This window comes from Scleropages formosus, chromosome 4 (assembly GCF_900964775.1).
Source record: "Scleropages formosus chromosome 4, fSclFor1.1, whole genome shotgun sequence".
Lineage (NCBI taxonomy): Eukaryota > Metazoa > Chordata > Actinopteri > Osteoglossiformes > Osteoglossidae > Scleropages > Scleropages formosus.
Genome location: NC_041809.1, coordinates 7,778,784 through 7,790,794, shown reverse-complemented (window position 1 = coordinate 7,790,794; position 12,011 = coordinate 7,778,784). Strand labels below are relative to the sequence as shown.

Genomic DNA, 12,011 nt, shown 5'->3' with positions numbered 1-12,011 from the left:
ACGCCGCGCAGCGGGAAGGACGAGGACGGTGTGGGGGGTGCGTGGGTTGGGGGGGGGGTGTCTTCGAGGTGTCCGTGGGACTAGACCACCTGGTCGGAGATCCGAGAGATGTTATCAAAATTGCTGACCTGTGTGGACAGGGATTTGCGGCTCTCGGTACTGGTCCCCCCCCTTACCCGGTTGCCGTCGTCGGGATTCGGCCCGAAACAGCGGCAGGAAAACGCAGCTTTGAACTCTTCGCGAAACTTCCCTGTTGAGACATGGAAAGGAGCATTTTAGTGGAATCCATTTCCACTGAGGAAAGTCCACCTTCCTAAGCCCAGAACCGCAGATAGCCTATAGTATGTGCTCCAGTGTATTCATTAAGTACATAGGATGGTCAGCAGGTGGCGCAGCGGTTAACACTTAGTTTGAAATCACATGTACTGCTGTAGACTCCTTGAGCAAGTTACTTATCCCACATTTCTCCAGTAAAAATCGTCCAGCTCTATAACTGGATCAGTCATTTTAGGTTTACCATTGTACCATTGCCTCACTAAATTATTCTAAGTCGGGGGGGGCGGAGGGTGTGGTGACATGGTGGTGCAGCAGGTTTGGCTAGGAACTGCTCTGTGGTGGGTCTGGGGTTTGAGTCCTGCTTGAGGTTCCTTGCGGTGGACTGGCATCCTGTCCTGGCTGTGTCCCCTCCCCCCCTTAGCCCTGTGCCCTGTGTTGCTGGGTTAGGCTCCGGCTCGCCTTGGGACAAGCAGTTGTAGGCAGTGTGTATGTGTGTGTGATTATTCTAAATGCTCCGGTATAAAAATATAGACGAACAAACATAATCTGTGATTTTCCAGACTTTTGCCTAGTGACATTTAGTCATTATGCCATATAGGATTATTTACTGTCATAGCTAATGCCTTTGTCTAAAGCATCTTAAAGTGTTTTAACCATTTATATAGTATGTTCCTTGTTCAAGGCTACTATTGTTGCAACTGGAAGTGGGATTTGAACCAGCAGCCTTTTGGAAACAAGCCTGTGTCCTTAAACTGTACGGTACTTGTTGCTCCACCTTCAGCCACAAGCCACTTTGTAAAACAGTGAAATAATCATTTCTAGGACTGTTGAGGTATACTTGCAAAGACATGACATTATCCAGTTATATAGTATTGATAAAGTGTATGCTAAATTGGTTACGTCATAGCTCCACCTTGCAATGTGCCACCGTCACCAGTAAGGGTCACTTCTGAGCTACTGCTCAGCTTTCTGTGCAGTTTCCCTCCACTGGTAGGAGGTTAAAATTTTTAAAGAGAAGATGTGAAACTCACCACTAAGGAAGTTATAAATGATCGGGTTAGCAGCACTGTTGGCGTATATGAGCCAGTGTGAAAAAGTGAACCAGGCGTACACCGTCTCTCTGTTGTTTGTGTTCTTGAATGCTCCGAAGACCCTGAAATAAACCCGCAGATGTCAGTATCAGTTTCAGAGATGTGCTCACAATAAGTAACCACTCAAAGCAGAACTCAGCAACACATGTCAGAAATTTTCTCCCTGCCTTCTCCTTTCTTTCATTAATCAGAATATCACTGAACTTATTCAAAGACAATGGAAAGTAATACAAAATCACTATTTAAGTTTTTTTCTAATTATATTACGGATTGTTTTTGACTTGCTCTTGTATGAACTGCTTCATAACACTTCATAATATTTAGATATTCACCTTATGGAGAGGGAGATGTCAGCACAGAAGAAAAATATTGGTAGCTGATACTATGTGTTTTTCAGGACAATGTATATGTCATTGACATTTATGCATATCAGGCTATGTCTTATAGAAGGTAAATATATCAGTGACTGTTTTTTTAACCTGTTTATGTTTTTAAGCCCTTTATGCCCGTAACTGGATTGCTATACTGAACCTCCTCAGCTGAGCAAAGAGCTGCTGCATCAGGAATTTAGAACCGCTGCCTGTGATCCCTGAATGTCGAGAGATAAACTAAACAATGAATGCTGGTATTTCAGAGTGACACGTTCTACAAGGATCATGTGCAGCAGATTCCTCTAAAATAAACTGTGTCTGAACGGCATACAGCTGAAATTGAAGTGTAAGCAGTAATGTACTCATGTACTGGCGCTTGTGATCAACCTCCACCAACCTGTATCTGGATAATACAGGTAACTGGTTCTGTTTAAGCCTGACTGAATGGTCTGGTAAAAAAATGTGTTCACTGTCTGCTTAGCAACCAGCCAGGCAACTTTTGAAAGAGGGATAAGGGACAAGTCTTAACAAAAGGGTATTAACGCAAGACCTAGGGTAAAAAAGATTGTTGAAGATAATGTTTGCCCTTTATGTTACTTCTTTAGAATTCTGTTCATTCCTACCAGCAGGTCTTACATTTGCTTGTTATTTATGGCTTACTTATGTGAAAGTTCTTACAGGCATTAGTGATTCAAGACATTTCTACAAGTGAACATTTTTCGGACGTTTTATTTAAGCCAAAAAAGTATTGCGGTCATATCAAACAAAGCACATATAGGCATTCCTTGATTCTTTATATCAGAAATTTTTGGCTCTTGGTCGAGGTCTTGGAGGTCACGTATTGTGAAGTAGCAGCGCCGTAATGTACTGTAGTTGGGACTTTCCTCTATTGTGTTTGCATTGTTTCCACAAGACTGTGCAGTGATAGTGCAACAATGACTGCCAAGCCTCCTCCCTCCTCCACACACTACAGCTCACAGTAAACTGTTCTTCTTCGCACTCACTGAGCACAGTAACAGTTCATTACAGTAAGTTTCCTTGTTTGTTTATTTTAAATCACTGAATACACTTATTTTTTTACATAAATGTTGGTGCTGTCTACTGGACTTAAAGAAAACACAAGCAGTTTCCGAAACGTGCTGCCTAGAAACATACAAATTTATTACTTCATTACGCATTTGATAATCATGAAGTGATTCACGTGTCTGCATCTAGAACTCTCCATCTGTTGCAGTTTTGTATTGATTTCTGAGATAAACTGCACTTTGAAAAAAAAAGGATCTGCTAAAGAATAAATGTAAATGTTTTGTATTGTGCTGAAATCATGGCTTGATAGTTATATAGGTGTTTTACATTGTCTGAGTAATATTTAGAAAAAAAGTTGTTTGGGGTTTTCTGATGGGCATTTTTATATTTCTCAGTTACAATACTTGGAAATTGGTTTTTGGCATCCAAAGTTTTGGTATGGGCAGCGTCTTCAGGAATGTTTTGATTTCATAAATTGAGCAATTACTGTGTTTAGGATTTGAAGCTGCTTAGTGCCTCAGCTGACTTTCTGTACCTCTTCATGATGTTGAGCACGCTGATGGGCAGGTAGCAGAGAGCGAACACAAGCAGCACCACCATCAGCATGCGCGCCGTCTTGCGCCTGGCTTGAACCTGCTTGATTTCTGCTGACACAGCACTCGTGCGGACCCTGAGTGGCTCTCCCGCCCCGGGCACCTGGGCCGAGCACTGCAGGGACCTCCACTTCCTTTGCAGCAGGGAGGATGACCCAGGAATCTGGAAAAGGTCAATTTCTTTATTAATAAAGCTGGAAGTCATTTTCTTCTATTAACAAACTCAGGGGGAGTAGTGGTATGGTGGGTTCAGCCAGGGCCTGCTGTGTGGTAGGTTTGTGGTTCGAGCCCTGCTTGGGGTGCCTTGCGGAGGACTACTGTCCCATCCTGGGTGTGTTCCCTTCCCCCTTGGCCTTACACCCTGTGTTGCTGGGTTAGGCTCTGGCTTGCCACGACCCTGCTTGGGGCAAGCAGTTTCAGACAATGTGTGTGTGATAGATCCCAAGTGTGTTTATGCGTGCATGGATGGGAGGAGTGAGTTTATCTGTGCCAGCCCTTGCTGGGTCATTAGAAACATAAAGTCCTGTATGATCACGACAGTCACAGATCAACTGTTTGAAAATAAGTATTTTCCCAGTGTAACAGTGGCATAGTCTTGGGACACTGAGGTGTACAGTGGATGCGTGCTGCTGAATTCACACGTTACTCTCGCATTTTAAATAGCCAGACGACAGCCTTGGTTCGCCATCCAGAGTGTTCTGGAACCAATGAGATCTGGTTTATTAATTATCATAACAGCTAAATGTAATCATGTGGAGTGGGAGACGAGCTTTGCTCTAATGAAGTTATTCTGGCAGTCTAAGAGGCGCACGCACCTGATGACACCAGAGCTTGTGGAATATCTGGATGTAGGCCAAAACCATGAGACACAACGGGGCAAAGTAGGTGACGATGAAAAAGCACGTGTGGTAAACTTTGGGGTAGATCTCGTCTGCAATTCAAAGAAGAAAAAGCTATGAATACAAACATGTAACTAAGTCAAGGAGAGTAAAAAAATATGATTTAATATTTATTTTCGGTAATCGCATGTCTTGGTCAGGGTTGCAGAAGTCCAGAGCCCATCCTGGAATCACTTGGAAAAAGCCTAAGGGGGTAAACCCTGGCTGCAAGGGTAGTCAGCCACAGGGTAGCCACACACACCCAGTCACACACAACAGGCAATTTAACATCACCAGTTCACCTGGACTGCAGGAGGAAACCAGAGCACCCAGAGGAAACCCATGCAGAGACAGGGAGAACATGCAAACACAATACAAAGACAACCAGAGTCAAACCCACACCCAGTCTAGGTGCTGTGAAGTGACAGTGCTACTCACGGCACCACTCTACCACCACAGGATTTAAGTTCCAGTTTATTTGTCTTAACTTTCAAACTATTATTTCTTATTCATAAAGTTGACCCTTTTTTTTTTTTGCTAAATGACTTACAGTGTGAAGTATATTATATAAAGGTATTTTCAATTCTGTATTCATTTACACAGCTGGGTCATTTTTACTGGAGCAATTCAAGGTAAGTGCCTTCATCAAGTGTAATGAGTAGGAGTGGACTCTTTGCATGGGTTTCCTCTGGGTGCTCTGGTTTCCTCCTGCAGTCCGGGTGAACTGGTGATACGAAATTGCCTGTTGTGTGTGGCTTCCCTGCGACTGACTGCCCTTCCAACCAAGGTTCGAACCCAGATCCTTCAAGGGAAAATAACTAACCTCATCACCCTGCCAACCGTGAGCCACCATAGATTGTAGAAATTCCAGACTTCAAGTCATCATAACAGACCGAAAACCTTGTAATATTTCATTCTTTCACTAATAAACATGACAGCCATTTTAATTTTATTTATGTATTTATTTTTTAACTTTGAGTGATTTATTGCAGAAAACAAATGGATTTTGAAGCGTCCACCTTTCGCACCAACATTAGGCAGCAACAGAATCCACCCGAGTGGATGTGCAGCCTCACAGTTATTGATTTATTTATTTATTTTATTATTAAGAGTTATTTATTCATGGGGAAGCGGGCTGTCACGAGGAGGCTGCACAGGGAATAGCGCCTGTCAAATGCTGAACCGCCCAGTATTTGTTTCCTTCCCCCTGAGCCTCAGACATAACAGGCCGATTGGCAAGGAGCGCGACTTCAGTCTCTCTACTGCGCTGCTCTCGCAATCACAAGCGAATATGTGATACATCGACGTTCTCTTAGTCTCCATATCGCTTATGAAATAATTTGAAGACTGATTGCTTTTGACAGAAATCAGACTTCGAGAAGGACGGCAGCAGTACCTACCCTACCCAGGCGCTTCACAGGAATTTAGCAAGTAAAGACAAAGCAAGAAAAGAGTCGTCTTTGCTATATAGAACAGATCTGTCATGGAAAACCCTACAATGAACATTGTCTCTGCTAGTAAAATGTAGAAATCCAAGTAAAATAACAGGTGCATACAGCAAAGTTAATAGCATACCTAAATAATCTGTATTGAGAGGAAAGTTTAGAGCAGGATGCTTGTGCAAACTATTCACTAAAACACCCTGCAGACACCCAGAGCATCATGGAGATTGGTTTATATTTATTTGTTCAGCTGACGCGTTTCTCCAAAGCAACGTTCAATTATTCGCCCATTTATACAGCTGAGTGATTTTTACTGGAGCAATTTTTGGGTTCTTTTCTCAGGGGTACTGTAGTATTAACTGGAGTTGGGATTAGTTGGGATTCAAACCTGCAACCGTTGGGCCTAAAGTCAGCAACTCAAACCACTACACTAACAGCTGCCCCGTGTTTCCAGTTAATATCTTTTTCTCATCTTGAGCAGTGAGTTGCACATGGGGACGCACTGTACTGTAGCACTGGTGCCTCAGAGCCCCTGGGCTCCAGGTTTGGATGTGGGATCGAATCCAGCTGAGTGTGAATTTGCACTTTCTTGTATTAGTATGGGTTTCCTCCCGGTGCTCTGGTTTCCTCCCACAGTCCAAAGACATCTTTCAGATTAAATGATTACTTCAAATTGTCCTTAAAGTGATTGTGTGCGTGTGAAAAAGAGAGAGAGAGAATGAGAACATGTGATTGCCTTGTGGACAGACTGGCGTCCCATCCAGGGTGTGCCTTGCCTCACATCTTATGCTTGGCTCCGGATCATCGCAACCCTCCATTGTATAAGCAGTTACTGATAACGGACAGCTGGAGTACACTATGAAAGGAGCTCACCGCCCCAGTGCTCGTCGCACACAGTAAACAGGCTGGTTTTGTTGGTGAGCTCGGGCACGAGGCTGGTGCACTTCATCACCACAGCCTGCGGGATCATGGTGATGCAGGACACAGCCCAGATGAGGATGATGCTCCTGCGGGCCCTCCGGGCCGTGCTCTTGAACATTAGCGGGTGGCAGATGGCGTACCATCGGTCCTGGGCGATGCAGCTCAGAGTCAACACCGACACGCAGACCGAGATTGTCTGAGGGCGGGACAGAAGACACAGAAAAAAAGGGGTCTCACTTGTCTGGTTTGTGGTTTTTCCCAGAGTTCCCTGAACAAGAAGGTGGCTTATTCCTTTTTTGACTGAACATTTGTTACTATGTTTTATTTATAATAATAATAATAATAATAATAAGAAGAAGAATAAAAGTTGCTGTACAGGTCAGTCATATTAAGGTGGAGGCCAATTGCCTTGATTTACCTTGATGTACCTATAACACACAGCTAACAAAGTAATGGTGCCAAATAATCGATGCCAAAGTGCACTGGTCACAAAAACAAGAAACATTTTTAATAAATTAAGTGCCAAAGGGAGCGGTGTCATCGTGGCAGCCAAAAGGAGAAAATATCAGAATCGCGGACAAGCTTATCAGCAAAAAAGCAGTGCTGTCAACAATTGCAAAAAATTTCAGAGGTGAAATAGATGTGTTCCTATATTTCAAGAGGATAATTCCAACATGCCCAGTTGAGCACTTTCATGAGTACCACAGTACATTCCTCTTTGTTTACCTCCAAAATCCATCCATCCATCCATCCATCATCAACAACCGCTTGCCCTGATCGAGGTCGCAGCGAGCTGGAGCCTAGCCCGGCAACACAGAGCACAAGACCAGATGGGGAGGGGATGGGACGCCAAGGCACCTCAAGCAGGACTCGAACCCCGGACCCAGCGGGCACCAGCTGAACCCGCTGCGACCTCCCAAAACAAACAATGTACATAGTCTACAACTGAAAAATTATTAAGTAAGTTTCCGGGTTCTTCATCTCTCAAAGAAAAACAGGCCTTTGCTCGCACTGGCCTGGTATTCATGTGCACTCAGCTCTGAAGTTGTACGACTGCACCCATGGAAGGCCTGAGTTCTAATGGCTAAGGGTTGTCCTTTGTTATACAAGCTATTGTTCTGTACAAGTATTTCATCTTCACATATTGTTTGCTGTTCCTAATATTTTGTCCACCTCATATGTATCTACTACGTCACAGGAAAATTGGAATTCAATGCATTCTTACCAATCCATGACACTCTAAAGCCTCGGTGAAATCAGTTTGGCTTTCTTATTTCTTCCCATGAATATCTGGTATTTTTTTTGACTGAATCTTGCGAAAGTATTATCAAAATATTATTTAATATTTGGTAACATACTCTATGCATTGTGTTAGAATGACATTCTTGTACAGCGCTGCTTGAAAGTGTACAGACCCTATATGGATAGTCATTATTCCTGTATGAAATACTAAAATAAGCTTATAAAATCAAAATCTTAAGTCTTAAATGTATAAAATTAATAAATCATTATGATTTCCACACCTTTTCCACAGCTACTGAACTCAACTACTTTTCATTTAATTTCTAAAAAAAAATGCCAAACTTTATTAAATGACTTAGAATAGTTCTGCTGCACTGAATGTATGACATGGAATCTGACAAGATGTAAAGCTCTCTGAGACATTAAACAGTCTACCCCAGTGAATGTGAAAGCCTGACAATAAAACCCGCTACTTCTCATTCCTGTGATTCTCACTTGATAGCACAACTAATAATCAAAACCGGACTGCTCACTGGAAAACTGGATGGCGTAAGAATCAAGTGCCCACACTCAAGAAGGTGTTTCATTTCCAACTGAGCAACAGTTAAGATCAGCTCAGACGGGCTGATATAAAATACAGGAGGTGTAATTTCACAGGGCTCACAATGGAACAACAGTCAAATTGCCATATTGCTTGAGGCAATTGTCTTTACATTTCAAGGCGTGTTCTAAAAATCATAATAATCAAAAAGTTCAAGAAGGACACAGAACTTGGGTACAAGACATCCACTGATGCTCAGTCAATGGGATTCACTTTTAATGAGAGATCAGAGGGATCAGCAAGGCCCAAACACGTCTGTCTAAATAGAAAAATAGCATAATTCTGGGGTTTGGCACTGATTCTTAATTAATTAAATGTCATTAAATTACACTGGCAGAATATGTACAGTATGTGGCAGATAGGAAGACAAAAGATATATATACACATAAAGTATACGGAACACAACACACATACAAACAGAATGGACTACAGCTCATTACCATCACCATGCATGGAAAATTATGCAAACACCAACACCTACACCTGCTCACCATGTTAGTGCCCATGCAACACTTAGCTACCATTAACAAACACCTAGTTGCCATGACTCCCCTATTTAAGCCCCTGCTTTACAGTGGGAAAGGATTTCCCCTGCAGCAAAAGACAGAGAAGAACTGGTTTTGACCCCCTTCTCTCCAAAATCTCACCCTGCATAAGAGCTCCAGAATCAAAACTATTGAATCCAGACATCCAGAGTTGTGTCTTCTTGTCCACATTTGCAAATGATCCTGAGATAATAAAGAGAAAGACAGGTTGACACAAAACTTCAGTCCTCCTCTCACCTGTAAGTACGGCAACACTTTGCAAAGGGTTTCCCCAAAGAACCATGTTTCTGTGATGTCCACCACCAGGCTTGCTGGCAGACAGGTGATGGTGACCAGGACGTCAGCAAAAGACAGGTTCACTATAAAGTAGTTGGTCACGGTTCGCATGTGATGGTTCTTCCACACAGCGAAGCAGACTGAAAACAAGGACACAGTCATCAGCGTCGCTATTTAAATTGTGTTCCGTGTAGACATTTGTCCCTGAAATTGGGCCCAATTCCCATCAGTCTGGAAAAGATGCATCCAAAATGCCAGCATTCATAGAAACCTTAAGGACCACCTGCATATAAAACTGATCATAGTCATCATAATTTTCAGATCTGACCTCTGCTGCCTAATATACAATAGTAGTTTGATAGTGTACAAAATATATTAAATTTAAATTGAAGCAGACATGGAAATTTCACTTTCCTGCAGTAATATATTAACAATAACCTTTAACCAGTCTACCAGTATGCTTACAGTATGCTTTTGCAAGAAGAGCTGTCAGCTAAAAAAAAATTAATGTTTGGAATTGAATGCCTCATTATGTTACTGGTGAAGCACTAATGAGTTAGAGAGAAAAGAAATGTTGCCACAAACTAGACAGTTCGAGAAACATCAGGCTACAACAGGCAACGCAGAAGATAAAGGTAAATTCAGGAACAACTTCATTACAATTTTTTAGTGTCATGTGATCAAGTTGCAGCAGCAGTACATCCCTTGATCACCACAAGACTGGTACATCTATATATTAAAAAGAACAATTTCAGCAAAAAGCATTTAGAAAATAAAAATATAAGCATTCTGAAAAATTTATAGTGATGTAGTTTCTGTTTAGAGGGTTCAGCCATTAAACCATTTGTTTCTCTATGTTATAATAAAACATCATCTCCACTTTTCAAGATGAACCCAAGAGCTCTATACATTATCATGTGAAATGGCTATGAATTCTTGTTTTCCATATATTGCATGTACCATGATATTTCACATGATAATTAATGAGTATTTAACCATTTCTTTTAACTAATAAGTGTATCAAATAGCATTTGATCAGGAATTCCTCATATTAAAGCATGTAGATGTGAAATAAATGCTGTTAGTGGTATGGAAAAAAAATTACAGCATGAAATCATTTTTCATCTACTGTATCAGCCACAAAAAATAATTGATCTGCCTCAAACTGGACCAAAGGGCATGTAGGATGTGTGTTGTTGACTCTTGAGATGACAAGAAAGAGAATGGCATTAAAACAATGCTGATTTTCAACACTGATTTCTGGTTGGGTTGGTCAAGGTTGGGTTTAGTGCAAAATGTATCACTAACAACTTTTTTAATAAATAAAAAAAAAATGTCAGCTGTAAAAATTTCCATTGCTGCACCAGTCAAGTGTCATGTACATATATCGTACTCTATATACAGTCGTATATATACATATTTATGTACAGATAAGCATAGATATATAATTATAGGTGTTTTTTACACGTATGTATACATTTAATATATAGGCTATGTATACATATATATGTATACATTTATATACACACGTGTATTCATATACACGTATACAGATATACATATACGTATATGCACACGTGACACGCACAGGGGTGTGTGTGTGTGTGTGTGTGTGTGTGTGTGTGTGTGTCGAATATTCAAGCTGCAATGATTTAATAATATTCTTAGTGAAGTATCAATCACACACACACACACACCCGTTTATTGGTCTGTCTGAAACGCGCAGTAAGCCCTACAAATATATGTGGATATTAGGTAATTGCTGCCAGACATATAACTACAACGACGCGCTTAGAGAGCAAAAAGAAAAAAAAAAAAAATAAAGCAAAACTGAAATGCAGGTTACAGGTGAATGGAATGGAGTGTAAGGAGGGCTGGAACTGACCGAGTGTGTTTCCGATGAGCGAAACGAAGAACACTACAATGTATCCGGCTATTAAGACCCACTCGTACTGCTTCGGGTGCAGGTATTCCCTCCAGATGTACTTGAGAAGTTCCTCATCTTCATCCATGGACTCATACGGGGGAGTTCCCGCACTGAAGTTCAGTTCAGGAGGAAGGTGCTGTGAGCAGTTCCCACACCCTGCATCCAGACTGGCTCCCGACATGCTGTGTGATGCTGAGCGCTCCATTCAGCATCCTCTGGTCAGCATCCCCCGCTCTGCCCAGCATCCTTTGATCAGCATAACCCTGCTCGGCATCTTCTCGTGAAAATCCCTCTGGTCAGCATGCCCTGGTGAGCATCTTGTGGTCAGACCCACCCTGCTCAGCACCCCCGTACCTGGAGATGATGCGCTCTGGACTGCGGCTCTCCGCAGACCCCTGGATCAGTGGACGATGCGCTCCTCCACCTGCTCCTATGGAGATGTGACGACAGACCGAGGAGCGCACCTTTTTATATGGAGCAGTGCTGGAAATCCTCCCTGTGTTCCTACTGGATCGGACCGACATTCAGCGAACGTTTAAACCTATAGCAAAACAATCAGAATAATGTATCCCATAAGGTAAATAATAATAATAATAATAATAATAATAATAATAATAATAATAATAATAATAATAATATTGTTGTTGCTATTATTATTACTGGGTCTTTACATTTTACTCAGAGAGCCGAGTCAGTAAATCCATACGAGACGCATTTTCATCACTTGCATGTTAACATAAACCTCGGTGCGACGCTGGCTCGTGCACGCTCATATTTTTGCGCATTTGTACATTGCGACGCTGTTTTTCATTCGAAAGTCTG

At 41.9% G+C, this 12,011-nt stretch overlaps 1 protein-coding gene across 1 annotated transcript; it reads right to left on the bottom strand.

Moving 5' to 3' along the window:
• Nucleotides 1–80: 80 nt before the first annotated feature.
• Nucleotides 81–11,394, bottom strand: hcrtr2 (hypocretin (orexin) receptor 2). Its single transcript, XM_018749309.2, has 7 exons — nt 11,148–11,394; nt 9,224–9,402; nt 6,551–6,794; nt 4,173–4,288; nt 3,300–3,520; nt 1,308–1,429; nt 81–250 (listed from the first exon to the last, which is right to left on the bottom strand). Exons 1-7 carry the CDS (start codon nt 11,392–11,394, stop codon nt 81–83), a joined length of 1,299 nt encoding a protein of 432 aa, XP_018604825.2.
• Nucleotides 11,395–12,011: the final 617 nt, after the last annotated feature.

Coding starts and splice junctions, on each gene's coding strand:
- hcrtr2 (XM_018749309.2), bottom strand. CDS start 11,394: ATGGAGCGCTCAGCATCACACAGCATGTCGGGAGCCAGTCTGGATGCA. Junction 9,403..11,147: donor GCTCATCGGAAACACACTCG/GTCAGTTCCAGC, acceptor CCTTGTTTTCAG/TCTGCTTCGCTGTGTGGAAG. Junction 3,521..4,172: donor ACAAGCTCTGGTGTCATCAG/GTGCGTGCGCCT, acceptor GACCTTTTCCAG/ATTCCTGGGTCATCCTCCCT.